Source organism: Astatotilapia calliptera, chromosome 14, assembly GCF_900246225.1.
Source record: "Astatotilapia calliptera chromosome 14, fAstCal1.2, whole genome shotgun sequence".
Classification (NCBI taxonomy): domain Eukaryota; kingdom Metazoa; phylum Chordata; class Actinopteri; order Cichliformes; family Cichlidae; genus Astatotilapia; species Astatotilapia calliptera.
In genome coordinates, this window is record NC_039315.1 from 26,899,801 (window position 1) to 26,927,416 (window position 27,616).

Sequence of the window (27,616 nt, forward strand, 5' to 3'; positions counted from 1 at the left end):
TTTTTTTCCCCTCCTTTTTTTGAGAGACGGGGGCAGCAAATATATATTTAGAGTCTTAATTTTTCTGCAAGCTGCTTTCTCTAACAAGAAGGCTGTACATGTAGCCTTAATGTGTGTGATTACAAAAAAACTAAGGAGGAAGTCATGATTTCATCGGCTGCTGTAGAAGGCATTTTAATGTTGAGATGTGGCGAGATCAGGAAAGGTGGAAAGACTGCTGGCCCTCGCGAGCTGCAATCAACAGTTTCTCTCGCATGATCTCTATGCTGGAGTAGTCAGGCAGCTTCAGGTAGTTGACGCAGGTCATGACTGAGGGGAGGAAGTCGTCTGGATTCTCCGTCGACTCAAACGTCTTCCTCACAATTGTCAGAGGTGGGTTCAGGCTCCGGAAACCTGCCGTGCAAGGGCAACAGCGGGTGAGCGCGGGGCAGACTTGCAGTACAAACACATCCGAGTTTATTTGATTAAGAGTCACATGTCAGGCTCATTAAATGGTGTGCGTGTGTGTATGATGCGCCTCACCTCCGACAGGCAGTCTTGGGCTTCCTGTGACAAACTGCAGAAAGAGTCTTTGCTGTTCGGCATCGAAGCTGCTCAACACCTCAAACAGGAATCGAACTGCACGGCTGCAAAAACGGGATGAAATGGTTGAGAAAAGTTACTGTGTTACTAAAATGATCAAAAATACTCCTCTGCTTTGCAATGATGGTAAAACTGGTGCAACTAGCTGACTGCACTGTGGGTTCTGTTTACTAGAAACGAGAGTCACGATATTTCCAGTAAGAGCCAGGAATGTGGAATTGATCATGCTTTGCCACCATCAGCCAAATTCTTCGCATAAATACTGAAGAACGCTGAGATTTACAACGATCTAAAACTTAAGAGCCACAGACTGTCTCACCTGTCATGTGTGTATCCGTGATCCGGTCGACAACACTCCATCAGCGTCTTGACATCCCACGTCTCCGATTTACTGCCACACAGCAACTGGTCAAGCTAAATGTTAAAGTGAGAACGGAATGAGAAAATCCAAACTATGAGCACAGGATTTACTTTACCAAAAGTGTAAACAACTCGTGTCTATATTTGACCCATTTTTGTCTACCCTGCATTCCTAAAAACACACCGAGTGCGGCTGTAAGCAATGCTGACACACTGCTGAAAACTGCTGAATTTCATCATTACAGATAGATTTAAAATGACTACCACGCAGTAAACAAAACAAAGTTTCTTACCTCCTCTGGGTAGAAATACTGCAGGTGATGTAACGGGAAGACCGACTCAAACCCTTCCCTAAAAGACTCAAATTGTCTGGACACTCCTTCATTTAGAGTCCAGTACACCACCAACTACAGGGACAAAGCAAAACATTAAGAACAGTGGGGACGGGGGGAGGATTGATAAAAGCGTGGGTTGTTAGAAAAACTCAAATACCCTGAGGTACTCCTCCAGGTTGTAGATTGTGACTGGGACGTCTTTGCCGCCCTTTTTCAGCTCAATATTTGGGAATCCTGGAAGGGTGAAGTCCAAACCCAGGTCCTCCACTGAGCAGCCATTCATGTTCAGGCTCTCGAGAGCCTGCTGTAGCGTCTCCCTCGTCTGATGGAAACAAACGAGGACAAACAGGTTAGCAGAGAAAAGTGAGGGAGAACTGCTCTGGGTATAAAGTATGATCTAAAGGTAAGAGACACCAAAATATGTACAAAGAAGGGGGAGCACTACCAACAGCAGTATCTCTAAGTAAGTTTAGAGGCATCGTTCCACAGAACAATACTCTGGGCTAATTTCATTAAACACAAGCTCTCTGCGCTCTACCTGTGATCGGTCTTGCTCCAGCCTCTTCTTTTGGCGGATAATATCCTCCAAGTGTTGGATTGACTTGGCAACACCGGGATCAATGTTCACCAGGTCGTGGGAGCTTATAGACATCTCATGCCGTAGCATCCACTTATAAAATGGCAGCCCCAAGGGCAGATCCAGCTAAAGACGAGGAGGAGGACAGGATCAGGTCAGAAAGTTTGTTTTAACATGTAAATGTTTACAGCCTCCGCATGCTAAACGGTGTGCAAGAGATGAAAATGGAGGCCGTTACCAGTCTGAAGTCCATTATGGCTTTAGCCATTAGCTTTCCTAAGAAACGGAACTTCATTTTGATTTTGGCTATGTGCGCTGGTTTGGTCGTCCTGCCGAAGGGAACAGCAAACAGTCCTCTGGAGCTGAACATGTACTTGGTTCCCTCTTGGTTTCCTGCAAAACAAGAAGGCGGTCACTGAAAGTTAATACAAGATACTGTAACATTAAATATGAATAAAAATGCATTTCTCGCTTCCAGTCATATCTTCTTGGGAAAACTTATCAATTAAAATCAGTGGCCCCTAAATAACAACATCCTTCAAAAACCAAACTTAAGCACTTTCATTAACGCCTGACTAATGAGATGAAGACTACCTCGATAATGAGTTTTGTATTAACAGACTCGCGTCATTTAACAACACTTTTCATCATTTCCCGCACGTCTGTTCACAGTTGCAGGATATAAGCTGGTACCTTTTGGATTGGCCAGAGTAACCTCTTCGCCTCTCCAAAGACCAAGATCGGCGCGCTGAAGCTCCTGAGACACCAGAGCGTAGAACTCCTGAGTGGGACCGAGACCTGTGCCCACCTGAAAAGGAGAGGGAAAACAAAGTCCAAACTTTCCTCCTATTTTCTTTCAGAGTTTGAGTATTCAGATACGAGAAACTTAAATACCTCATTTTCATACTGAATCTCGAGCATTGCCCTGGAGCTGCCGAGATCCTGCATCACAGACTCTGCCTGTTTTAGGAGCTCGTCGCGGTTTATCGTCCTCTGAAAACACAGCATAACAGAGGGAATCACGTGATCACATTTAGCAGGTCACACGACACAAGATGTGGATTCCAAGGTAGAAAAAGTACAGCACAATGCTTCGAAGTAACACACTGCACCTTTTTCCTGTCCAGACGTGGTGCAACTCTGCTGTCCTGAGAATCTGACTGGTTGATCTCCGGGTTTGTGTCCAACAAGCGCTGCATTGCTCTGTCACGGTCAAAGGCGGTTACATAGAATAACATCTGCCGAGTGTCAAAGGGGAAGAAGAAGGGGCTGCAGAGGAAAAGAGAGAGAAAAGTGTGTTACTACAGCCAGGCAACAACCCCAACAAATGTAATCTTGGCGTTGCAAAACAGATCACAGACTATTCTTGTGAAACTTACCAGGACTTCCCAAGCTCAATGAGCCACGTGGGGATGTTCCCAGTCATGATGACCAGAGGGTCTTGCAGCTGACGATTGGCTTTGGCTGTCAGTTTACTGTTAATGAACTCATTGGTAGAGATAATTTCCTTACACGCAGCGTTCTGTACAACAAAATAAAATATTAAAGTCAATGTTACTGGAATATTTTATGTCCCAACACAATGAACAATCCTAATTGTGTAAAGGCCTGTGAAAACATTTTCTTAAGGACGATATTTGGTGTTCAAAACTCTATCAGAAACAAACACACACTAAGTTCCTCACTGTCAGAATCCTGTCCAAAGGAGACTTACATCATACAGGTAGAACCAGTATCTACTGATGGAGTGCAGGACCCTCAGCAGCAGGATGACCTCTAAAGAAGGGTCATCAAAAGTTATGGTCTCTGGTGGCTCCGAAGTGAGGTATGTCTCTAAGGGATTGATGACGCTGGGACATACACCATCTGGGAGCAATGGGAATAGTTTTAATCAAAACATACACATTTAGATTCAGTAGAAACTGAACAATAAGACCACAGATCCGCTCACTTGCTTTTTGATTTCACAGTTAAACTTTGCAAAGGTGACATCAAATGTCAGATGTACAAGTCTGTGTGGCCTGCTTGACATTTCAATGTCAGTGACATCAAGTATTTCATAGTCAGCAGGTGAGGTTTTAATGTAAAACGAACAAAGCCTTACTCCTGAGATATCCAAAATTCTCACCATGCCACAGCTCATCCTGTTTCTTGGCGTTGCGGGGTGAGGTTTTGGTGGGAGCAGTCTGGGCTCGGCCTCTCTTGCCACCCACAGCATCTTTGCTTCCATCCTCGTCCTCCCTCACAGGCTTATACCTGTTTACAGGATAAAAGAGAAAATGGTCTCCATGCTTTAAGAAAAAAAACAAAAAAAAAAAAAAACATGTACAGTCCCAGTTTTACTTCTAAAAGGCCACAGAGAAGAATACGTCTTTGAAAAGCGGGGCATCCTGGTGTGTTGCAAGCCTCTGTAAAGGATCTTCACTGGTTTTAAGTGGCTGTTTCATGCCTTTTCCCTGTCACTCTGACCTAGAGCAACTAAAGCAGTAAACTCCAATATTTTAAACAACAAACAATGGATTGGATTTATATAGCGCTTTTTAAGGCACCCAAAGCGCTTTACAATGCCACTATTCATTCATTCTCACATTCACACACTGGTGGAGGAGAGCTACAGTTGCCCTGGGGCAGACTGACAGAAGCGAGGCTGCCATATCGCACCATCGGCCCCTCTGGCCAACACCAGTAGGCGGTAGGGTAAAGTGTCTTGCCCAAGGACACAACGACCAGGACAGAGCCCGGGTATCGAACCGGCGACCTTCCGGTTACAGATGCACTTCCCAACCCCCTGAGCCACGGTCACCCCCCCCCCTTTAAGAGACTTTGAATCTTGATTGTCATGAGATATTTAGTTGGTATAAAAAGTGGTTATTTATACCATATTGTGTGTGTTTTGGTCCAGATGCCAGCTCGGCCAAGTGGGTTTGCCTCATCATCTGTTGACTCCCGTTCTTCTTCTGCCTGCAGACTGTACTGCCGCACAGCCTGGTACACCGTCATGTTGTACGGTAGCAGGTGGTCACCAATGTAGAACTGCAGTCTGTGACGTACGCTGCCTGAATTCAAAAACTGAGCCGCCTGAGTAATCAAGAAATCACATAGGAGGGATTAAAAAGATGCATATCTACAGAGGATTATATAGAAGCACACGCACAACCATTATTTGGCATGAATGGAATCGCATACCAGTGATTCGTCTATTTCATCATCTGAGCCATCATCATCACTGTCTTCATCTTCTTCCCTGATTCGGCCGTATCCTGTGGAGACAAGATTTTAAATTTACAATGCAACCTAACAGCGAGTTCTGAAAAATGGCTAACAGCTGAAAAACGTTTGGTCTCTTGGACAATGCAAAGTGCCCTGCAGTGGGGTTGAAGCACAAGTTGACATAAACATTCTGCAAATGTCTCTCACCTCTGACAACAAGATACCGCTCAATGGCTTGCACCAGAGCCAGAGGGTCGATCTTTACAGGTCCCCCTTTCCACTGTTTAACATTAGTGCAATCTGGGTGTCTCTGCAGCTGACACTTAAGCTGATGTGTGTTGAAGAACTTGAGTGCCTGAGACCCCCTGAGGAGAGAGTGGGAGATTCATATCAATTAAAAAAAAAACAAAAAAAACCCACACCAAAATGTGCACAAACAGCTGGAAACAAAATGTACGTAAAGCCACAGACCTGCTGCCATTGCCGTTGCCACTGGGAAAATCGTGCACCTTGACAGGAAATTGCTCCATTTGGCTCAGACAGCTGTTCATCTTGTGCACCATGGCCAAGTAAGGTGCATTCTCAGCTAGATCCAGGCGACCTATGGGCTCCATTCCTGGAGGCTGAGACAAAATGAGGGAATTTAAAAATAAAAAGTTAGAAACAAACCCAGCAAACATGCTTCCACCATCTTCCTGTAAAACACATTTATTAGAGGAAACCGTTGATTCTAAAAACGGATCACTGCAGAACTTTCAGACTTGAGCAGAATAAGATAATTTAACAATAATATATGTTTTAGTCTCACCGGACAGCCACCGAACACATGGAGGAACCTTTTGAGCCGCACATCACGACTCAGCAATTCTCTGTCTGTGTTGGCGGTCAGGTAGACCAACAGCTGCTTCACCAGCCCACTGTGCTGGATCTCAAAAGACGACACATCAGATTCTGACACAATACTGGAGATCTCCACTAAGCACTCCATACCACCGTCCACCTGTGAAATGCATCAGATGATAAAATATTTCAGGTATGGGGTTTAACTATTGATAGTTACTTTGTACTCAACAAGTACAACTACCATCTTCTTGGAATACATCTTATAACTTTAAAACCTCAAACAAACCAACCCTGTACAAGGTGTTGCTAGCTGTTCAATAACTTCTTTTTCGAGGTAGCGCTCATGTTTTACCTGGAGGTTGAGTTGCTCGGTGGCTGTGCAAAGTCTCTGGAGGACATTCAGTGCAGGGTTGCTGCCATCCACATTTTCAGAGTTGAAGTAGCGCTCCACAAACTTAGTCGCTTGGTCTTTGATCCAGGCCTTAATTTTGTCTCTACAAATGACAAAATAAATAATTCACTTGTTAAGGACAATGGTTTAGCCCACGACGGGAGATTTGGATAATATAGGAGTAAAGACAAAGCTAAGCTGTCTTTGTTAACTCACAACCGTACCGGTTATTTGAAATTGAGTCCTTGGGAGGGGCCCTTGCGAGGCCACTCACTCCTGCTGTGCGCGAGGGCTCAGAGTTGGCATTGTTGGTCTGAGCACCCAGCTTGCCCCATGTCTTGGGATTGAGACTGGCCAAGAAGGATGATTTGGGTGACTGAGTACTGGTAGGGCTCTTAGCTAAAAGGAAGAACAGGAGAATTATCAACTAATAACATAAAAAATATTTGATTATTATAGATTTAGCTCATTTGGGGTTGGTTTTGGGTTTTTTTTTTTTAATAATACAAAAAAAAAAAAAAAAAAAAAAAAAAAAAGGATTATGACTAAACAATTCAGTGTACCAAAAGTTACTGTACACCAACAGGTTCTGATCAACACTGTAAATATTAGCCGGCAGGTATTACTTTAACACAGGGATGTCAAATGTACAGCCCTACAATTATATCCGACCCGCTAGATAATTTCATGTGTCAGTTATTAATGGTACGTTTGTACATAGGAGCCGAAACTTCAGCCCTGCTGAGAATCCATGCAGGCAGGGGGTGGGACTTTATTTTGATGGGCAATCCAACCAATCAAATGCAAAGACAGACTGGGATCATCCCATTGTGTGAAAAGGAGGAAGGGAGGTAGATGTTCCCAAGACAGCATGTGTAGTGGTGCAGACCAGCTACACAGAGAGACAGTCAGGAAATGAAGAAACGAGCACAGGCTACATGACATTAGGAGCTGGATAAAGTGATACATGCTTTTATTTTCAGCCATTTTCCATTGTGGAGGACAAAAAGTATTACATTCACAGTTCAGTGTTAAGTATTACATAAAATAAATTATATAAAGTGTCTTTGAATGGAAGAGATGCAGAAATGTCTGCATGTGGCACAGAGCCATGGCTCAGTGTTTAAATGAGTCTCACAGCTAAGGAAGTCATTTATAATTCTTAACTTCTTTGATCTGCTGCTCACCACAAGCAAGCACAAGCAGAAGTTCTAGACTTGACTGTATTTTCAAAAGTTTTACAACTTTTCCTACTAATAAAAAACCTCCCTCATGGCTATTCATACTATACAAAGTAATTGAGCAATAAACAATTAACCTGTTGAACCCCAATGCCCCCAGAGGTGAAAGGGAGAACATCTGGTTTTACTCCCAGATCTGTAATTTAATACAGATCTCAGAATCTCAGATAAAAGCCCACAAAACGGATTCAAAACCACTAAACCGCTAAAAAAACCAAATGACCAAAGAGCAGGTAAACAGATTCCGCAAAAAGATGCAAACACAAAGTGGGCTTGTTTACCCGACGGCGCGTACACAGATGTGCCCCCAGGAGCTGAAAACCGACATTTCAGAGATTCTGAAACCGCAAGTTTCGCACCCTCTGACAAAAATTCACTGAACCAGCAGCAAAAGAAGACGTTTGAAAAAACATTGTCATGAATTTTATCTTACCCTTGTATTAACAGGGAAAAAACAAAAACAACCAACCAAAACAAAAAAGAAAAATCCACACCACACTTCCTGCACAGCTCTCTTGCTCTCAGTGTGCTTCCAGATCACTTTTCCATCAAAAATAGATGATGATATTTTTCTGCCTATTTTGCTTGCTTGTTACGCACCATTCTGCATTGTGTACAGTGTTGACAGCACCTAAGATCAAAGTGAGCTGCATGTGGCCTGCAAATGTTTGACACCCCTGCTTTAACATATGCATCAAAACAGTAACAAATGTGCAAAAAACACGTTCAAATAATATTGTCAATCTGTGTAATATAATTAGTCTCATACTGATCTGAGTTCAAGAGTATGGTTCAGAACTTTTTCAACAAAATTATTGTAACATATTTGTGTCTCAAAGTGTGTCTGGGACACTCACCCTGATTGTCTACTTTATCATCATCTCTTGGTGGCGAGTACTTGGGCCTTCTAGGTCCTCTTTTAGGTAGTCGTTTCCTTTTTAAGACATCACTTAACCGCCTATGTGCAAGAGAAAGTTATTTATTTCATGCTCTTGTGGTTATTTATAAAGATATTTGCTCTTCCATTAACTACAGACATACATACATACCCTATAATGCTTTGATAAATAGTAACATGTATTAATTGCAGACAATATACATTATCTGTGCTCTGTTTACATTTTTAAGTAGTTGAGCAACTATTTGACAACAATATTTGCTCTTAATGACTTAATTACTTTGTGTTTATGAGCTTTTCTTCCAAATACACACTGGATGTTTGATTTTGCTAAAAAAAAAAAAAAAAAAAAAAAAAAATGTATATCGTTTCCTTAGATAGCCAAACCAAAGCCACATATGGCCTCAAACTCACCCTTGAGGGCTGAGGTCCAGCGAGTCGTCCATGCTGTGCTGGAAGCTGGGTGAGCCCAGGTCAGGAGTTGTATTATTAGCAGATGTGGTGGATGCAGTGCTGATGGTGGTAGTGCAGAGACTGGCGGTGCCACTAGGGCAAGCCTTTGGAGGACTAGTGACCAAAAAGCTCTCAGACTCTGCCAAATTCTTCACTTGGTGCATGACACCTTGAAGACAAAAAGAAAGTATTGCAAAAAAAAAAAAAGCCTTAAAAGAAGCACAATACAGAGCTCCACGCCAGCATAGAGCTCTGGCTGAGGACTGGGACTCAATTCACATTTCAGGTAATTCAGGGAATAATGCATCAGGGGAAAAAATGCAAAGGAAACCATTAGCATCAATGCACCATTGCCACACTTGCAATATAGTAAGGTTTTAGGTAAAGTCAGCCTTAACTGTCACATTTTACTATCTTATTTAAAAAAAATCTTTGCATTTAAAGCTTTAACAATTTGCATCCACAAACATTAATTTAGCTATGACATCATACAAAAAACTAACACAAAGTGACAGCTTCAGAGCATACTTCTTTTACAAAACGCTTATACTGTCTTATTGGTGTGATGAACAGATAAGAAACCACAGTTCTCCATGGGATCATACACTACCTTCTCTTCTGAAATAAACACTGAAAACATCTGGGAGCTTCTGCATGAGGATCTCAGCCATCTGCAGTGAACCCACTACAATCTTCAAGTCCTGACTAGATAGCATGGAGGCAATGTGACTGTAGAAATAAACACAAGACAAAGGTCAATTTAATTTAAAATCCCAACACTGGCCCTGTTGTTTCTTTAAAATTCTTCCTTTCCAACATCTTTAGCCTACTGTAAGACCACAACCAGATTTAATATCAGTGCTAACAGGAGCCAGTAGCCTAGACTCTTACCTGGACACAGCATGGTTCCTCAGCACATCCTTCAGCAGCTCTGCATCAGCAAAGTAGATGATCCTGAGGATGGCTCTAAGGCACTTGTGTCTGACAGCTGGGCCAGCTGATGAGCTGTACACCTCATACAAGACCCCGAACAGAGTTTTGATAAAGCACTTTGCCAGCTCAGGGTCCTCCTTCATCAACTGGGCTCGTGCATCTTCACGACGGACCTCTTGGTGGCTGCCTAATGATAGACATGGAACGGGTCAGATTAATGCCATTAACCATATGCACTCAATAACTGCATAATGATAAAATGAAATATTTCAGGGGTCTGTAGTAGAGTATAGTAGTTGTTTAGTATATACCTCACTGTTTGGGTCATAGTTTAGTTCTCTTTTTGCTGTGGCCAATTAGGAAGCTGTAAAGCCCCCCCCCCCCCCCCCCCCCACACACACACACTATCCTTAAGCTATAATAACAGCAGTAGCTACAAAATTTAAGTTTAGCTAATGTGTCCGACCATACTAGCACTAGCTGAACTATTGTTATTGCCATTTTTCTGAGTAACTGTTAAGCTTACAGTGTGTACTGAAGCAAACAAATTCAATTTCAATGAAGCATACCAAACAATCTGGGGCAAATGCTCGTGCTGCTGCACCACTAAAACATTGCATTTAACAACGAAGGAATTGTTTCAGGGAATTTTTTTTGTTTTTATTTTTTGGGCCGTTAACCTGTCACTGTTAGAAATATAGCTGTGCGACTCCAAGCTGATTATAGCTACCACCCTCACAAGACAAAAAATAAATAAATCTTCATTCATTAGGCACTGAGAGCTTATTTAGATTTTCAAAGGACTTTTCCTTTTACGAGCCTAAAATAAGTCAACCCAAGGAGTTTGTTCCCATTCTATTCTCTGCTAAAATACACTCGTCTTCACACATATCTTCGTCACATATCATTAGTAAAATACCTGTGTTGGGGTTAGCAAGAGGGTTAGGTTTCCTCTGGATACCACGTGCTGTTCCTGTGTCTTCATTGATCTGCTGCATAGAGTTGAAGTCAATTGTGTATACGCGGCCGAGGGTTGACAAGCTGATCTCATCTTCCCCGTTCTGGTGGGCTGTCTGCAGAGCAAGACAACCACACCCAATATCAGTGAGAGATATACAGATCTATACCCACACATGATCCTAACACATTAAATATTCTGACACAAGGTTTAAAAGTCGACCCATTATTCATTCTTTAGTTATCCTTTATTGTAGCATCCTACTAAATCATTATAATATATTACAAAATAAATAAAATTTCAACAATGACTAAACTGATATGACATAACATAATAATAACAACACAGTAATGTGTACCTCAATAATGCGGCTGTCAATGCGGTTGTAAGGATGCCACAGTCCCCGGTCATCCCTCCACTGCCAGATTGCTCCCTCTGTTGTCTGGACACTGCCCTTCTTAAGCATTACATCAACTGCAAAGATGCCTTCTCTGGGCAAGCAGGGCATCAGCTCACTGAAAGGGAAAATACAGAGGTTACCCAATGCAACAAAAATGTTATAGACAAAAATGCCACAAAGTAATAAGCTGTTGTTTTAAGGAAGATTCCTTAAATTACATGAGAAAGGCACGCGCACACACACACACACACACACACACACACACACACACACACACACACACACACACACACACACACACACACACACACACACACACACACACACACACACACACACACACACACAGAGAGAGAGTGGTAAAACACACTGACGCCCATAGTTTTGATAAACTATGTGCAGCAAACAAAATAAAAACATTGCTCAGGTGTCTGTATGTCTGCTAGTCTTTAATTTTTGCCACACTGCCCAGTGTGACCTTAACAATACCATATGAGTGAGGTCAGCTCGTAGAGCTCCTGGGGGCTCCGGGGTACCAGTTCAATCTGTTCCTGGCAGCTGCCATTTGACGCTCCACACAAAAGGAAACGCAGAGTTTCTGCTATGTCTAATTAGAAGAGAAAAAAAGATAAAAACAAACATTTTCTCTGTTAAGTGTTATGTTTCAAGTTCATACACACCATAATAACACTACTGATAAAAATAAATCAATGGGTTGCGCAATGACTAAAATAAATTAATTTCAAGACATGGCAATTCTTTTTAAATCATTTACAAAGAGCCATAGGACTGCAAACGTTCACAAAAATAGCATTAAGTACATGTTTAGTGTCACATCTGTTTGGTTTGCTGGCAAATAAAGACTGCAAGTTCACAAGATGAGAAACAGAAAATGAAAAGCTTTATCATGTAGGTTGATGTAGCTGTTAGCAGGACCACTATTGACAGGCAGTCATAATTTGGATTTCAGTAATTTTGTGGGGGGAAACAAGTTACCAAACTGTATCTAGTAACTAGCACGTCTTAAATCTATTAAAAATATGCTATCCCGTAAAGTAAATACACTGTAAAACCAAAAAGGAAAAAGCCAATACTGTCAGGGGGCCTACTAATGTGTGGCCTATGTGCAAATGTTACTCACTCTGTTTCATAAGCTGGACTGCCAGGCATGGACAGTTGGAGCACATAAGTGAAAACATGCGCACAACCATGATGAACATCCCCGAGCTGAGCACAGGAGGAGTCACTACCAACAGCTGCTGGATGTTTGTCAACAGGTCCCTTGATGCCACCTCCTGCAACAGGTTCTGTTGATTTGAACGGAGATGCATAAATGTACATTAAGAGGGCATGTGGACTACAAATCTCTAAATGGCAAGAAACAACTGAAACAGCAAACATGGTCTACCAAAAACAAACTGAGGTACAGACCTCTTCATGCTGAAAGTTGTCCACCAGTCTGGCGAAACAGAGACAAGTACTTTCAACTGACTTCTTATCCTAAAAAAGGCAAGAGAATAAATGGTGGATAAGTAAAAGATTTACCACATTAAATAAATGACCTCACTGCTTGACCCAAATCAGACGTAATGTACCGTTGTTGCTAATGTCAGATCAGTATCCTTTATATGAAAACTGTACCTGATGAGTAAGTCTCTGAGTCAACAGTGGCAGAGAGTCAGCAACAAAGTGGAACTCATCTGGAGTAATGCTCTGGCAGCAGTTGGCTGCAATAGCCAAGGCATTCCTCTGAGCATTAATGCTAAAGAACTCCAGGTACAGGAGGCAGTCAGCAAGCCCACCCTATAAGGGATGACAGGTGAGGATCATTACGACTAAATGCGGCTAGCAGAGAAAAGACAAATTAATGGCACAACAAAAAGACAGCGTAACACTTACGGCCTGCAAAATGGCTTTGCTGTGTCGCCTTGACAACATCTCCAAGGCAGTCAGGGCCTGCTCTGCTACGTCAATGAACTGAATCACCTGAAGCTGCAGACAAGAAAGTCGAACAATCCATTAGCATATGAGAAGGTCACTGTTATGAATTAACAAGTGATTACTGACAGAAAGTGCCATGCTTTACCTTCTCCAGGAAGACAGGAATGGCATCGACCACCACAGCAGAAGATCGAGGGAGGGCCTCCATCATGTAAGTGAGTGCACGCGAGGCATGGTTCATCTGAATGCACAGAGCAATGATGTGAAGATAATCAGTTGCATGACCCCCCCCAAACAAAAAGTAAATAACCCAACGACATTTACAATAACAGAAGCCAGTCATACTCACAATATCAAAGTTATGCTCCATTTGTAACAGTGTAATCTGCGAAAGAGCAAGCAGTTACATGGAATTAAATAGCATACATGTGAAAAAATAAAAAGTAACTGATTTTCTGTCAACCAATATTTACATTACACATAACTGTGGGAGGAATTTTTCCCTGTAAAACAATGAATAGGTGAGACACTGCTTCAAAACCAGGAAACAGGGCTGTGGAGTACAGGAAGCTAAACAGCCAAAGAAAATAGGATTTACCAAGGCAGGAACGACACTTTTCACAGGAAATCCACCAAGTGTTTCCTCATTGCCCATCACAAGCAACTGGCACATTTCTATTGCGGCTTGGAGTTGCTGAGACTCGTCACCTGTGGCCTGGAGGCCTTGCAGAAGCTGTTGAGCCTTGGAACCTGAAAACAAGGGAGCGATTTTTTTTTTTTTATTAAAATATTTTGAGTGCAACAAGAACGCTGATGTCAATGTTAGAAGACATTACTCACTGGCTCCACTGCCTATGGTCCTGTGAAAGAGTTGAGACATGCGGGGTCCCAGGGGCCCAAAAAGATGTGGAGGAAGACCTCTGGCCTCTAGTAGAGCTAAAGGACATACAAAGCTTTATGTATTAAAAGGTCAAATATTTTTTGTAATATGAGAAATCTCTAAGGTGGTTTTAACATACCTTGAAGCCTTCCCATTTCAGAATCATCAGACTCACTCTCACCAGAGGTGGTCATGCCCACTGCTCCAGCAACCGAGCTTGACGCTGGAAATAAACCGTAAAAATTCATATTTTAATTTTTTTTTATTGAAGTGAAAACAATGTATTAAATGGCCATAATTGTGTTAAGTTTTCATCTTCACATAAATGAATGGAAATCTGAATCATCTTAAGATAAGATAGAACTTTATTAATCCCTCGGGTGGGTTCCTCTGGGAAATTCGATTTCCAAAAAGCACAGCACCGACAGAAGTTACAGAATACAGAGACAAATATAAATAAAATATACGAAGGGGATAAATAGAATAAATAGGAATAAAAATACAAGTGAATTGCACATTTCAAGTATTTAGGTCTATTGCACCATTGACTATTTACAAAAAGTATTGCACAAGGTATTGTACAGTGAGGTGAAGAGGCACTACAGCTTAGTCGTTCCCCCCTCCTTTGTCCTCCTGTTTCTCCTCCCTCTCCCCTCCAGAGAGGAGTTAAACAGTTTGATGGCGTGTGGGACAAAGGAGTTTTTAAGTCTTAAGCTTAATTGAATAATGAAGTGAATAATTAACTGACATTTTCAAACTGCAATGTGAGTTATTATAAAAAGATGGTGTTAGTTAGTCCGACTTTTCTAGTCTATAATTATGAGAAAGATCGGAGCAGAAATCTTAGTAGTTCACCTTTTACTTTAGAAAAACCTCTTAGTACATGTTCAGCTACACCCCAATCACACATCATTCCAACATTTGAGTTATTTCTGGTTGCAATAAGTAATCTTAATTTGTTAGCGAAAGTACCTGAAGCCCCTTGTGATGCATCATCAGTGCGAGCGGCTGATGAGTTGGCCCCATCTTGGTTGTTGTCGGAGTCGGCCATTTTCTCCTGTCGGCGAGCGTCGGCTGCCCCGCGCTTGCCCAGGCCTGAGCCCCGCCGACTGTTACATGCGTACAAAGAGACTCTGATTATTATACTTTTATAGTGTCAAACTCCAATGCATTCTGTATCATACGAATACATAGCAGTGGTTCCCTTGGCTAGTGATTCTACTATGGTAAATTTGGATCATGCAACTGAAACAGAGGCTTCCATGCATAGTTACTGCCCTTTTATCAAATGCACGTTAGAAGTTTTCATGTTAAACTCATGGGCATACTGCCAACCATGTACATTGTGCAGGATTGTTGTGCCACCTCATGTTGTAAAGGGTGGTAAAATAAATTGGGGTCAGTTGGTCTGATCTATAAACACAATGAAATACCAGTTTGTACCTTCTGTGATAGAGACATTTTTCCCCAAAATGCCAATTTGCAGACCTAAATATTGATTATTTAAGGCCACTCAGCTGATACAAGCTGCTAACCCGTTCAGCTTAAATGAACTCTAAACAAACACAATCACAGCATTTGCACAAAATCGTTTCAGCCTTGATGTTTGTTGTTTTTTTGTTTTTTTGTTTTTTTACTGAAATCGTAACAACAGACTTTGAGTAGTTTTTTTCTGTTTTGATGAGAAGTGGCTTCACATCCAGTTCAGTCTGGGTGGAGCTCTGCTACTGACAGACACTGGAGCTGATGAGGCGTGTGCTTTAAAATAAAATATCATTAGACCAAGCAGATTTTAAAATGGCAACATTGGTGTAACATCATGAAATAAAGCAAGGGATCTTTAAGTTTTCATCTTTTGTTATTTAAAAGTTTTAATATGCAAACTGATAAAAAGTTTAAACTCAACCCTTTGGCCACCCATCTGAATAAAGCAGTCACACTAGCAAAAAAGGCATCAGTTAGGTCCCAGTAGACTACAACCAAGAGTTTAATATATGTAAGCTAAGGTGTTTGGGTGAGTTGAGTCCAATGAATGAAAAAAAAGAAGAAAAAAAAAAGTTTAGCAACTACTTACCATGATTAGTCATTACCGTAATATAGTAAACATTCCAACCTTAAAGAGGACATGAAACACTACATATATAAAGGCTAATTTACATCATGGAGCCCTGCTCTCAAAAACTGAAATAGATACAATGTAGACTTAGATATAACATAACATAGATACACTGTCTGTGAACTGATTGCATCATCTAGGGGCTGTACAAGTGATTTTTTTTTTTTTTAGTTTTAGTGTCCTTATTCTCACGAAGGTTTCTGTCTCTGGTTAGCTAACATAAACTAATAGAAGTCTATTAGCCGCAAACCAGCCGACCAACCACATGACCCAGCGTTCTGTCCTGACAGAACATGGCACTACACATGTTCTCAAATCTTTAAGCGCTTATTTCTTAAATTCAGCTTCACAGACAGCATCACATTTGTCAATTTTTGAGAGCAGGACTCCAGGATGTAAATTATCTTTTATATTTTTAAGAGTTTAATGTCCTATTGGGGAAATAGAAAAGAAACAGAGGCGGTAGAAGAAATGGCATAAACTAGCAGATGTGTGTTTTTTTTTTTTTAGTAAAGCCTATTCTGAAATGCCAACTACTGTTGGCATTTGGCACCTTAGCCTCTGTGAGAGTTCTGCAGGTGCAGACAGAGGCACAAAGAGGTCCAAGCAGCACAATCCTTGGTCTGCTTTGGGCGATCTACAGGAAGAACTTTGTAGGACAAAAGGTACCAACCAACACTTGACCATAAGTGGACCAGGTGAGGGACCCTCAGAGACAAAGGCACAGAAAGGCCACCACTAATGATCTGTCTGCAGATAACCTTTATAGACCAACTTCTAGACAGATATTCCTGACCAAAAGGCTCTTTTCATCATTCTGGCTTAAGAGAAAAGACTGACAGCACAGCACTAGGTCTCATCATTAAAATTAGACTGCAATCATTTTAGATGCTGAATAAATCATGAATATGCATTTCTTAACTTTAGTATAGCTTCAATGATGTGCACATTCCTTAAAAATAAATATCCAGAAGTAACATGCATTTTTGTTTTTTGTCACTGTAGTATACCTGGTGCTGGCACAGGAGCCCGTGGTCTTCTGGCGTGTGCTCCGCCGAAAGTTGGGGAGCTCTGCTGGAGGAGACTCGCTGCGCTTCTTAGTGGATTTTCTCAAACCTAAAATAGAAAACAGTGATTATAACTTTTGGACTGGGCCCCAACAGTGGCATCAAATTCTTTCATTTAAAAACATCTTCTACAGGAGGTGAATCAAATTTTTTAATTAACCCTTTAAGACCTACCATAGAACCAAGTCCACCAGAGCTGATATTATATTTTTACATGCTGTAGTGCCATTTTGGGAGCATTTCAAGTTGATATACATCAATACAACCATTATAGCCCAGATTTTAATAATATGTCTGCATTAAGTGCATAGTAATTATATAAATTGCAAAAAAGTGCAATAACCTACAAAAAAATTGAAAATCATTTTTGTTTTTTTAAACATATATTTCTAGTTAGAGAAATTTAAGAGGCCTATCTCTAAAAATTGTAAATACAAAAAAGTTGCACAAAATAGATTCCCACCACAGGAAATTTATTTTGTGTCTTCATAGTTTTATTTTTACTGCAGGAAAAACGAAAATAAATATTATAATGCAAATTTGCAAAAAAGCAGCACATGCATCAAAATAAACTATTTCCAGCAGTGCAATATGAGTCCTAAGCATCCCAGAAACTACACAGAAAGTTATAAAGTCAAACATAACTTTTAAAAACACCAGTAAAGGCTCATGAGGCCCCGATGGTAAAAAACTACATTTCCGTGAAAATGACGTCACTTCCGGTTTCGGGCAGGTAATGGCGGACGTGAAAGTTCGCTCTGACGTCTATTCCAACGTAGGAAGTGTTATGAACAGCTGATCGGATTGGCAAAGCGTGTTTGTGGAATATTATGTTTTTGTTGCTGCAAGCGCTTTTTATGCACTTTTTGCAAAGCTATATGTGGAAGGAAACCGTGACTTAGGACAAGCTGATGGCATAAGATGTAAGTACAACTCCTCCGGTTTCATATGCAAAAAAAATTATTGCGCTAGCTCACGTGGTTGCAGTGCTACCGGGATTTAAAAATAGTTACGCAAAACAGAGCGTGCCCGCTCCGACCGGTTTTAAAGGGTTAATTATTCAATAGTAAAACATGTAAGAAGTTTGGGCTGTGGAAGAAAACAGAAAACATGCCACTACATTAGGTTTATGGTTAAAAATCTGTGAAAACACAGTCAACACATAAAAGCAAAGACTGATGCTATAGTAAAGGCCCACTGGTGTTGCCTGTGTAGAGCCCTGCACCACAGACCAGTGAGTATTAATAGCAACACCTATGGCACTATGACAAGACAACCTTCATGCTAGGTCTGTGACTCATAATTCAGTAGCATAAAAATAAATATTAACAGAGTTAAAACCAAATGAATTAAACATTAAAAATTGACTTCTGGACTTCATTTGACCTCATCTTCATGTCCCACTTGCTACTGATTTACAACATGTCAAACAAAAAGGTCCATCAGACTTATTTCAGTAAGTCTTCCAGGGGGGTAATTCACTAAAAGCACATACTTGTCCTATGACACAGGCTGCTGTAACGTGACTAATTTAATATGATCAAAATGTTCTTTCGCACTGAAAAGCACACAAAAACATGCTGCAGCACTGTACATGCTTGCTTACTCACCATTACAGCATAAAGTAACAGAATCTGTGTATTAAAAGGCAGAGGCGGACAGATATGGATATGGCAGGAGAGATGAAGTACTTTCCTTTTGACAGAACCAGCTCATGATTCCTTCCCTGCCCTCAAACATAACTCTGGTCAGCTGGTGGGCCAACACACCAAAGCCTACGAAGGAGGGGTCTCTATTTGGGCCATAGCCCATGGAACAGAGCTGACTTCAGTTACTATCCTTTCACCCATCTAGAACAGACTGACCCCACATTGACCCCTCTGAGTTCAAACTCACTTCACCAGACATACCAGATTTTCACTAATACATTTGTGCAAATGGTCTATATAGGCTATCAGACAAGCTGGATACTAGAGCCAATGTCTTCCTAGAAGCAACTCTTGCAACTCTGTGGCCATTTTGGCAACACCTTGAGGCAGTTAAATGAAGTCCTTATGTAAATGATTGGAGAGAAAGCCTGAGTATAAATTTTGATGGTCACCGGGACACAAAACTCACCAAATATAATTATTAGCTAAACCTCATTTAAGTAGTACTTTTATTACATATACACAACATGGTTGTCACAATACTGGAATTTCAAACTTGTCAATACCCAGGAAGATACGCAAAGCCATTTTTGGTGCCATGGGGGCGGGGGCTGCTCCTGTATCTAAGTACTAGTAGCCATAGCTACTAGCTGCGTTCACTTTATCAAGGAAGTTAGATGCCTTTGTTTTGCTAACAAGGTAAAGCTATACCACACCAGCAGCAATAATATGCAAGGCCCATTTTTCTTTAGCTTCGAACCACTCCTGCAGCACTTACAGGTAGTTTTGTCAGTACTGTATGTGACTTATTAATCGAGTCACAAATACACAACAGTTCACAGGGCTCTAGAATGTGACCAAATTTTTCAATGGTGTGACTAAAAAAATAAAAAAATAAAAAATAAAATCTTAGGTCGCACTGGTGCGACCAACTGTTCAAGTAACAAAAAAACCCAAAAAAAAAAAACCCACCACACTTCATGCACAGCTCTCTCTCTTTTAAGAACAGTTTCCCGTCTCAAATCTCTGTTTTTGGCATTATTCATTCGCTTATTACCCACCAGTCTACCGTTGTTTACAGCGCTGTCGGCAGCTGTGGTTTTTTTTTTTGTTTTTACTTAAATGTCCTCGGACAGGAAAGCCTAATTTCTGCTGCCCAATACTGAAGAAATTTAAAGAAATTATGCAAAATTGGAGAATACTGCAGAATATTTTTAAGATTATATGCTATAAAAAGCCAGGCCAGGAAGTTTTATTCTCAGTTACTGAATAAAACACAAAGGCATCTGCTGTGATGCTCACAATTCTGATGAAGTCTCACAAGTATCAGTACTGACTGTCTGAGGCAAAATTGAATCGAATCGAAACCTTGTGAATCGGAATCTAATAGATTATAGAAATCAGTGACGATACCCAGCCCTAGTGAGTAGCCTAGGCCCGACAGAAGTGGATGTAGAGCTATGGGTAATAAGAAAAGATGAAAATAACTATTGATAACTTTTTTGTTAAGTTAAACCCTGATCCGTCTGAAATTCATAGCCAGTGCTCTGACACGGAGTCATCAATCTCTGAATGCTGAAAAATCACAGTGTATCCAGAAAATACATTATATGTCATGATAAATGCACTGCCTAAGTGTCCCCTCTCCCCACTGTGCCATCGGCCCATCTGGCCAACACCAGTAGGCGGTAGGGTAAAGTGTCTTGCCCAAGGACACAACGACCAGGCCAGAGAGCCCAGGGATCGAACCGGCGACCTTCCGGTTACAGATGCGCTTCCATCAAGTTTAACATTGTCTACAATATTGCCAAGGAGTGCCAAAGCACTTCAAGCACAAGATTGTTATTTAATCATTTACAAATGAATATTGTCTGTATGGACAGCAATTTACCCCCCAAATAAGTGCACATGTAAAACTGCGCTGTTAAGTGATGCGGTTGAAAAATTTGGGTGCGCCTAACCTTTGTGCTGGTGCTCCTAAGAAAAAAAATTTAGGCGCACCAGTGCAACCATGGCAAAACGTTAGTCTAGAGCCCTGGTTCAGGACAGAGTACATGTTTTACAGTTTTACTACACTGCTGCCATGTTGAATTGTTAAGTCAAGATTAACAGGCCTGTTCCAAGTTTTAGAAATATAAATCCAAACTGAGGCAGTATTCCAGCTGATAATTCAAATTTGGAATACGGGATTTTTGACTTCCCACTTGAAATAAAACGCAGCAAGAAGGGCATCCGTTGTGCCCTTCTTTATCTGGCCTTGTGACCCTCGACTCTTTGTGTCTACCTAACGTTAATGTGTGCGCCAGCGTTAGCTCCAATATTCATGATAACCGTTTTTAATACTGTTGTTGAAACTACTGACCTCTTGAATTTCCTCTTAAAGTGCTGTTCTGTGTTGTGAATGTCAATTGAGGAGAAAAAACTTCATGCAAATTCATGTTATAGATATGATAAGCCACAAAAAGTAAAACAAAAAATAATAATACACTGACCTCTCTCTCTTCTATGATAACTAAAGACATGTTTGCCACAATATAGCTGAAACTGTTGTGAACTTCTGCAGCACACATGCAAAGGTGGAGCAATGTGTTTCCCATTTCAGATACTTGCTCTTTTGGGGGAGGGGCAAGAGAACCAGCTTTAGTGTACTGTGCTAAAACTCAAAACATCTGCATTCATAGTAATTTACAGAGCAGTAACTGACTATACTAAGTTTACAGGACTACCACGATATAGACCATGTTACAAAAAGTCTTGTTTACTGCTGATTGAGCCTGCCATACCTGTGAAATCACTGACAACTGAATGACCACCAGTATTTATACATCTCCGGTTTCAGGCTACTGGTACTTATGCCTGAAATATGAACCAGCTCTGTGCAGTCCACACTCAACATGTGTACATGAGACATCCTAGTCAAGACACAAACTTTTTTTATACACACTGTGTTACAGTGTCACCAACTGTACTTATAAATCATAAATATATGAATTACACTAATGTCTGCATATGGGCCTTTTTGAATGTTTTCTCTGCACAATTTTATCTGAAGTTAAAATCATGTGTATGCTTTACCAGTTATGCTGGAATATGTCTAATACAAAAACAAATACATTTATTCCCAGCAGTTCAGAATAAGGTTTTGTATCTCATGATGTAACACTTAATCCCTGGAAAATAACACCTCAATTCAAATATCAAAGACCAATGTGCCAAAAGATAAAAACAAACAAATAAGAAAAATAAACCCACAAGCCAAATCCTAACCCTCTTTATAGTATTAAGTTCAATGGAAAGAAAAATTAAAGGAGAGCTCTATTTAAAAAAAAACAAAAAAACAACAACAACAACAACAACAAAAAAACAAAAAAAAACAACTTCCCTCCGTGATAGTCAACTATTCTGAACAATAGAAAAAATATAAAAACAAATATGAAAGAAAAATTTCTGAAGTACAAATGCTGTCCTCATAGAGCTAATAATGCAGACGTACACAGTAAATGTAACTTACTTGCTAGCTTAGCTTGTAATCCTGATGGCCCAGGTTTGGAGGTCTCAGTTTTGGATGATCCAGGCAAGGACAGTTTGGGTTTTGGCAGATTGACTTTGGGGTTGAAGCGAGCTGCCCACTCAAATTTTGAAGAGCTGGCAGCTTTGGCCTGCTCTTTGTCACGTGTACTACGGCGTGGAGAGGGGCTAGATGCTGAGCGGGAGCGACGTGCCTTGGACTGGTCTTTTCCTTGTTTGACTCGGGCGCCTTGGGTGGTGGTGCTGTTGGTGCCTGTGGTAGAGGAAGAGGTGGAGGCAGAGGAGGAGGAGTCTGTCACGTTGCTACACCCAGCTTTGGCTGAGGCGGCCGATTTAGACGCCAGCTTGGTGGGTTTTGCAGTTCTGCCCTCGGTACGATTGGGGAGGGACCCAGCGGTGCTACTAAGACCGGGGAGAGAGTCTGCTTTTTTCCGTTTTTGGATTGGCGAGGCCCCAGCGGCCACACTCTTCTTGCTCTGGCCTCGACCTGACGATGCAGGCAATTCTGAAGTAAGTGATCTCTTCTTGGACTTAACTGGGCCTTTCTTGGTCTCTGAGGTATTGTCTCGGGGTGATGGGAGTGATTTCGGCTTCTTGGCAGGGGTTGGGCCAAAGGTACTTATTTGGTCAGGAGCTTCACTTCGCTTCAGCCCTCGGTTGCCTTCACTCTTAGATTGGTGGCCTGGTCGCTCTTGTTCAGATGTTCCTGCAGCCTCTGGGTCGTCTTGCAATACAAATGAAGCCACGGACAGAGTAAGACCGCTTCTGTTAGGGTGGAAAAGACACAGAAGTCCATCTTAGAAGATTTATGAATCCTAAAAAGCAGAGCATTGCAATGCCACATTCACTGCCCTTTTTTTTTCAGATTTTGATCAAAGTCCAAAAGGACAAAAAAATGCATGACCCTATTTACACACACATACACACTAAGCACCAAGTAGAAAACACAGGTACCTTCTTGAGCTGTGCCCTCTGGACTGGCCAGTGGCTGAGCTGGCTGTGGCTTTGGGAGCCTTAGAATTAGGTCTTCTACTTTCAGGTGGGGAATTTGCTTTATGTTTTACCTGCTCTGACTGCAACCTGTAAGGTTGGAAATTAAAGAGCACGTAACAGTGTGGGTGTCTGTGATTAAGTTACTTATAAAGAGACTTGATCAATCTCCAAATCATTTTGCCTGTCTCCCTCTGCATATAATCTGGCCATTATCACGTCTGGAGATTAATGAAAAATAAAGCTAAAAGAGGGTTAATTACCGACTATGACAAAAGAACAAAGATAAGCTTTTCCTTTGATTACATAGGACAATTTTACCATTCAGCAAGTTTAAATACCAATTAACTACAAAGAGACACAACCCAAATACAAATTCCCCTCTACGAAACATCATTTCATCTATTGCTCTTTCAAGAAAGGTTCAACAACTGCTGCCCACAAACTACGGCTGCCTTTTAAATATTCTGATTTTAACTGGACAGTAAGGATGCAGATACACTCACCTTCCAGCAACTGTGTGGTCTTGTGGCTGGGCCGCAGCAGTGTTCCTCTGTGAACGGCGCAGTGACCCCCCTGGATTGGAATTAGGCCGGTTGGACATTGGCACCTCTCTCCTGAAGGGACATACCCTTTCTAGACACTACCATTCACTGTAATAAAGGAAAAAGAGACCACAAAAGAACATTAACAAAATACAAAGACCACCCTTAAACCTGCACCCTCTCACCATCACCACCAAGTTGTCTGTGGTTTAAAATAAGCTGCCGTCTATTGAGATTGCGTATCATTGAACCACAGGTTCACCACTCTGGCCCCTTTGAGATGATCAGTGGCAAAACTTTCTCAAGACTGTACATGAAGATACAACATCTGGGTGGGGGTTGGCAGCAACACCACATGCTAGTAACTACATCCCCTCACAGCTGAAAATCAAAAACGGGGAACTAAGAACTTTTAAAGACTTTATGCAAACTATATTACTGTGGCCCAATATGACCCGTTAAAAATAACTAAATCATAGCACAGAGCACAGTTCGTGTTCCTAATCTCTCAATAACAGTCATAACAAAATGTATACTTCTCTGAATAACATTCAGTAAAATACAGCAGTGCTGTTAATATTAAACCTTACTGCCAATATCAAATTTTACTGAAATGTTTTAGTTTTTCCCCCCTCCCTGTGCTCCATGAATATCATCAAGTACCCTACTTACGCACAGTATAATACATTTTTACACATTGGTACCTTTAAATCTTTGTCAGAAAGCACTACTGGAACCTTTTCACATACTTAAAATCATCAAAAGGATCATTTTACAATTTCCTTACAACAGCAAAAGATTCCTTTGTGTATTATTAACCAAGGTCACAGCCTAATTAAAATAAACATACAATACGGTAGACTATAATTTAATTCTTTTCTGGTTTCAGTTTAAGTCCTAAACTAACTGCCAACAGCAATTATGCTTCAAAATGACTACAGCATTGTATAAAATTTATATATCTGATCCAGTGTGCTTAGTGTTAGGGGTGCAGTACAATCTTAACAGTTTAATTGATCAGAATAGTACAGAAGTTTTCTTTTTAACATTAGAAGTGAATGCATGTATCTAACTCACAGGAGTCAATAAAGTGACAGTACTGATAAGACAATTGATTAACTTGATCTAAACACATACAGGAAGATGATTTCATTATTTGCTAGACAAAAACCATTGAATCCCTAAATAAATATGTTTTTAATTTTCTTTTCAAAAGCATCTGACTATTTAAGTCACAAGTTAAACTATGATATCACGGATACTGATGATAAAAATACGCCACACTTGCCAAGCTCACTGGGCCATGTTAGGCCTGCACTGACAGTGCATCCTAGTCTTTGTTATTCGTCCATTCTGACAACTGGTGTTCCCCACTAGAGTATAATGGTATTAGTTAAGCTCATCAAATGATTTACAGCCTCACATAGACCATCGACCCAGTTTATTTTACCACATAACTAAAACAAGAACTGAAGTGTCCGATTTTTTATACCCATGATTTACAGAGGCCTATATTTCTGACGTAGTTGTCCACCACCGACTAACGCTAGCATGTTTAGCCACTTAATATCCTAGCAAGCCCCATACATTTTAACAATACCTCCATCGTATCGGTTTATTTATACAGAAAAGCTTCACACATCCAAAAGCGAAGCTTGTGGCGTTTACATCTTGAATCTAAAAAAGAGAAAACGCTAGAAGACTTGCTAACTGCGGACCAGCAGTTAGTTAAAGTTACGCTGGCTAACGTAGCAACGGTTACACTGAAATGCGTAGTTGGCGTGCCGGTGTGTCAACCTATTCAGCTAGTACCCTAGCCAAACAAATTGTCACATTTGAGAAGCTAGCTTGTTTGGGTTACGAAACGACATAATGCTTACTAAATGGCAAATACGCCCCTCCAACTGGCGAATAACGATCGGGTTCATCCGAAATTAGCTTCACGTCGAAAAAAGGCAACATCGACAAGACCCGTCTTTCGACAGCGGTTTAATGTAATAAAGCTAGCAGGCTACAAGTAAACTAAAGCAAGCTAAGTTGGCAGTCAGATTGCCAGGACACACAGCTCTGTGTACGTGTACGTGTGTGTGTGTGTGTGTGTGTGTGGTGGTGGTGGTGGTGGGGGCTGACAATCAAGTTTAGAGAAAAGAGAAATACGTTTGTGTTTCGTAAGCAAGCTCACCGTCTACGATTGATGGGGGTAAATAAATCCAAAATACACAACTGTCACCTAGACATGTAACGACGCTGATACAGTTCTACACTCTCCATGCAATTGTCAGCGCGAATTGTTATGTACAGACAGACTCCCAACTAATGTTGGTAAGCTATAAGGATGGCTAACAATATTTTCTGAGCTGACTTAAGGCCAGTGCCTCCCTCTCACTACTACAGCGCTGGCTAGCCTTTTAGCTACTGTTAGCCAGGAAGACAAGTTGACCACTAACAAACAGCGTGCCAACACAGCGCATGGTTCTTGTTAAGACTTGGGTAAATGGGACACATAACGCCAAACAACTCATTCAACTACCGTTAAAGTACCTTGCTCAGAATTCAAAGCGTCACGGCTAGGTTATCATTAGCAAGCTAATACTAGCCTAGCCACAGCGAGGGTTTCTTCAATGACCGTTCTCTCGCAAACAGTAAGCTGACAAAATAAATAAATAAACAGCCGGCTATTGGCTTTAAAATACCTCGCTGTTTTCAATTAAGCTGGGAGCCGAGGTAACACCACATTACTAACCCCGTCGAGACCGAATTAGCAGCTACAGGACTGTCGCGCAGCTTACGATGTTTAATCAAACAAGAGCGTTATAGCTGTTACCAGCTAACCTTGGCATGCCAGCTAATTAACGTTAGCGAGCCTTGTTGTCGATGGCTAACATTTTGCCAGCTCGACAGGATGGTTAAAATGATTTGTGTTGAAAACAGCGTTTTTGGCAACACCGCACCAATTCAGTGTTTATGATAAAGTTTTGATCAAAATTTCCCAAACATTAACAAGTTGTCTAGCTAGCAGTTAGCAAGTAAACGCTAACTAGCAAAAAGAAATGGCCCCTGATACCTTTAGACACAAAAAAAACAGGAAAGCAGGACCGGGATTCGAGTTATTTTCGCAACACCCATTCTTCCGATGTATTTCGAGGTTAAATACTGTCAAAATCCCAAAAGACTACAGGTTTAAATGTCAGTGAAAATGTCTACCTTTTGGTATAATGTTGTTACCTATTTGTTCCAGTGTTGTAGTTGTAACAGACAGTGCACCAGCTCCTCTTTTCTCTCTACCACTGCTAGTTTCACATCAGCTGAGGGGCCTACAACCGCAATATACCTCCGCGTGATTCATCCGCTCCGGGACTAGTTTTCTCCTTATTTTCTGTATCTGCTTGCTTTCAGTCAACAAAGCGAGCGCGAGCACTGGATCGGCTGCTCTTTCGAAACAAAGCGACGGGTTTCTAATGAAGACAATTCAACTATTTTTGTAGGCATCCAGAGACAGTCGCTGAATCACTGAAGTCATCGGTAACATTAGCTTGTCATAAATATTAAGTATCAATCCGCTGGGTCGTGACCCCCCTCCTCCCCCCTTCAACAGACATATATGAAACAAGCATATGTGTAAAATTAATATGCCCCGCATAACTTTTTGTTATTACCCAACATCAATGAAAAAGCAATCGGTCCGTTTCATGAGTCGTTGTGCAAAGACAGTTTTAGTT

At 41.1% G+C, this 27,616-nt stretch overlaps 1 protein-coding gene across 6 annotated transcripts; it reads right to left on the reverse strand.

The window, feature by feature from the left end:
* Window positions 1–148: 148 nt before the first annotated feature.
* Window positions 149–27,615, reverse strand: trip12 (thyroid hormone receptor interactor 12). Of its 6 annotated transcripts, none has more exons than XM_026192264.1 (42): window positions 27,554–27,615; window positions 23,859–24,005; window positions 23,317–23,442; window positions 22,346–23,127; window positions 17,129–17,234; window positions 14,975–15,111; window positions 14,142–14,225; window positions 13,963–14,058; window positions 13,721–13,872; window positions 13,472–13,507; window positions 13,268–13,363; window positions 13,081–13,173; window positions 12,823–12,984; window positions 12,613–12,681; window positions 12,323–12,488; window positions 11,671–11,788; window positions 11,140–11,296; window positions 10,743–10,896; window positions 9,782–10,010; window positions 9,501–9,619; window positions 8,852–9,059; window positions 8,397–8,497; window positions 6,523–6,697; window positions 6,260–6,401; window positions 5,873–6,064; window positions 5,536–5,687; window positions 5,272–5,429; window positions 5,041–5,114; window positions 4,733–4,932; window positions 3,983–4,110; window positions 3,569–3,720; window positions 3,234–3,376; window positions 2,967–3,123; window positions 2,749–2,847; window positions 2,548–2,662; window positions 2,093–2,247; window positions 1,816–1,980; window positions 1,435–1,599; window positions 1,236–1,349; window positions 902–996; window positions 523–626; window positions 149–393 (listed from the first exon to the last, which is right to left on the reverse strand). In XM_026192264.1, the coding sequence occupies exons 2-42, from the start codon at window positions 23,954–23,956 to the stop codon at window positions 197–199; spliced, it is 6,171 nt and encodes a 2,056-aa protein (XP_026048049.1). In that variant the 5' UTR covers window positions 23,957–24,005; window positions 27,554–27,615; the 3' UTR covers window positions 149–196. The 6 variants fall into 6 exon arrangements, with proteins under 6 accessions (XP_026048049.1, XP_026048047.1, XP_026048048.1 ...); XM_026192262.1 differs by lacking the exon at window positions 27,554–27,615 and adding an exon at window positions 27,123–27,533; XM_026192263.1 differs by lacking the exon at window positions 27,554–27,615 and adding an exon at window positions 27,102–27,533.
* Between the last annotated feature and the right edge of the window lies 1 nt (window position 27,616).

What these genes read in the sequence shown, in the direction of transcription:
- trip12 (XM_026192264.1), bottom strand. Translation starts at nt 23,956, where the DNA reads ATGTCCAACCGGCCTAATTCCAATCCAGGGGGGTCACTGCGCCGTTCA. An exon ending in ACAACTTTCAGCATGAAGAG is followed by an intron (nt 12,489 to 12,612) that starts GTCTGTACCTCA and finishes TCAAATCAACAG; the next exon opens with AACCTGTTGCAGGAGGTGGC. An exon ending in ACCAAAACACACACAATATG is followed by an intron (nt 4,111 to 4,732) that starts GTATAAATAACC and finishes TCCTGTAAACAG; the next exon opens with GTATAAGCCTGTGAGGGAGG.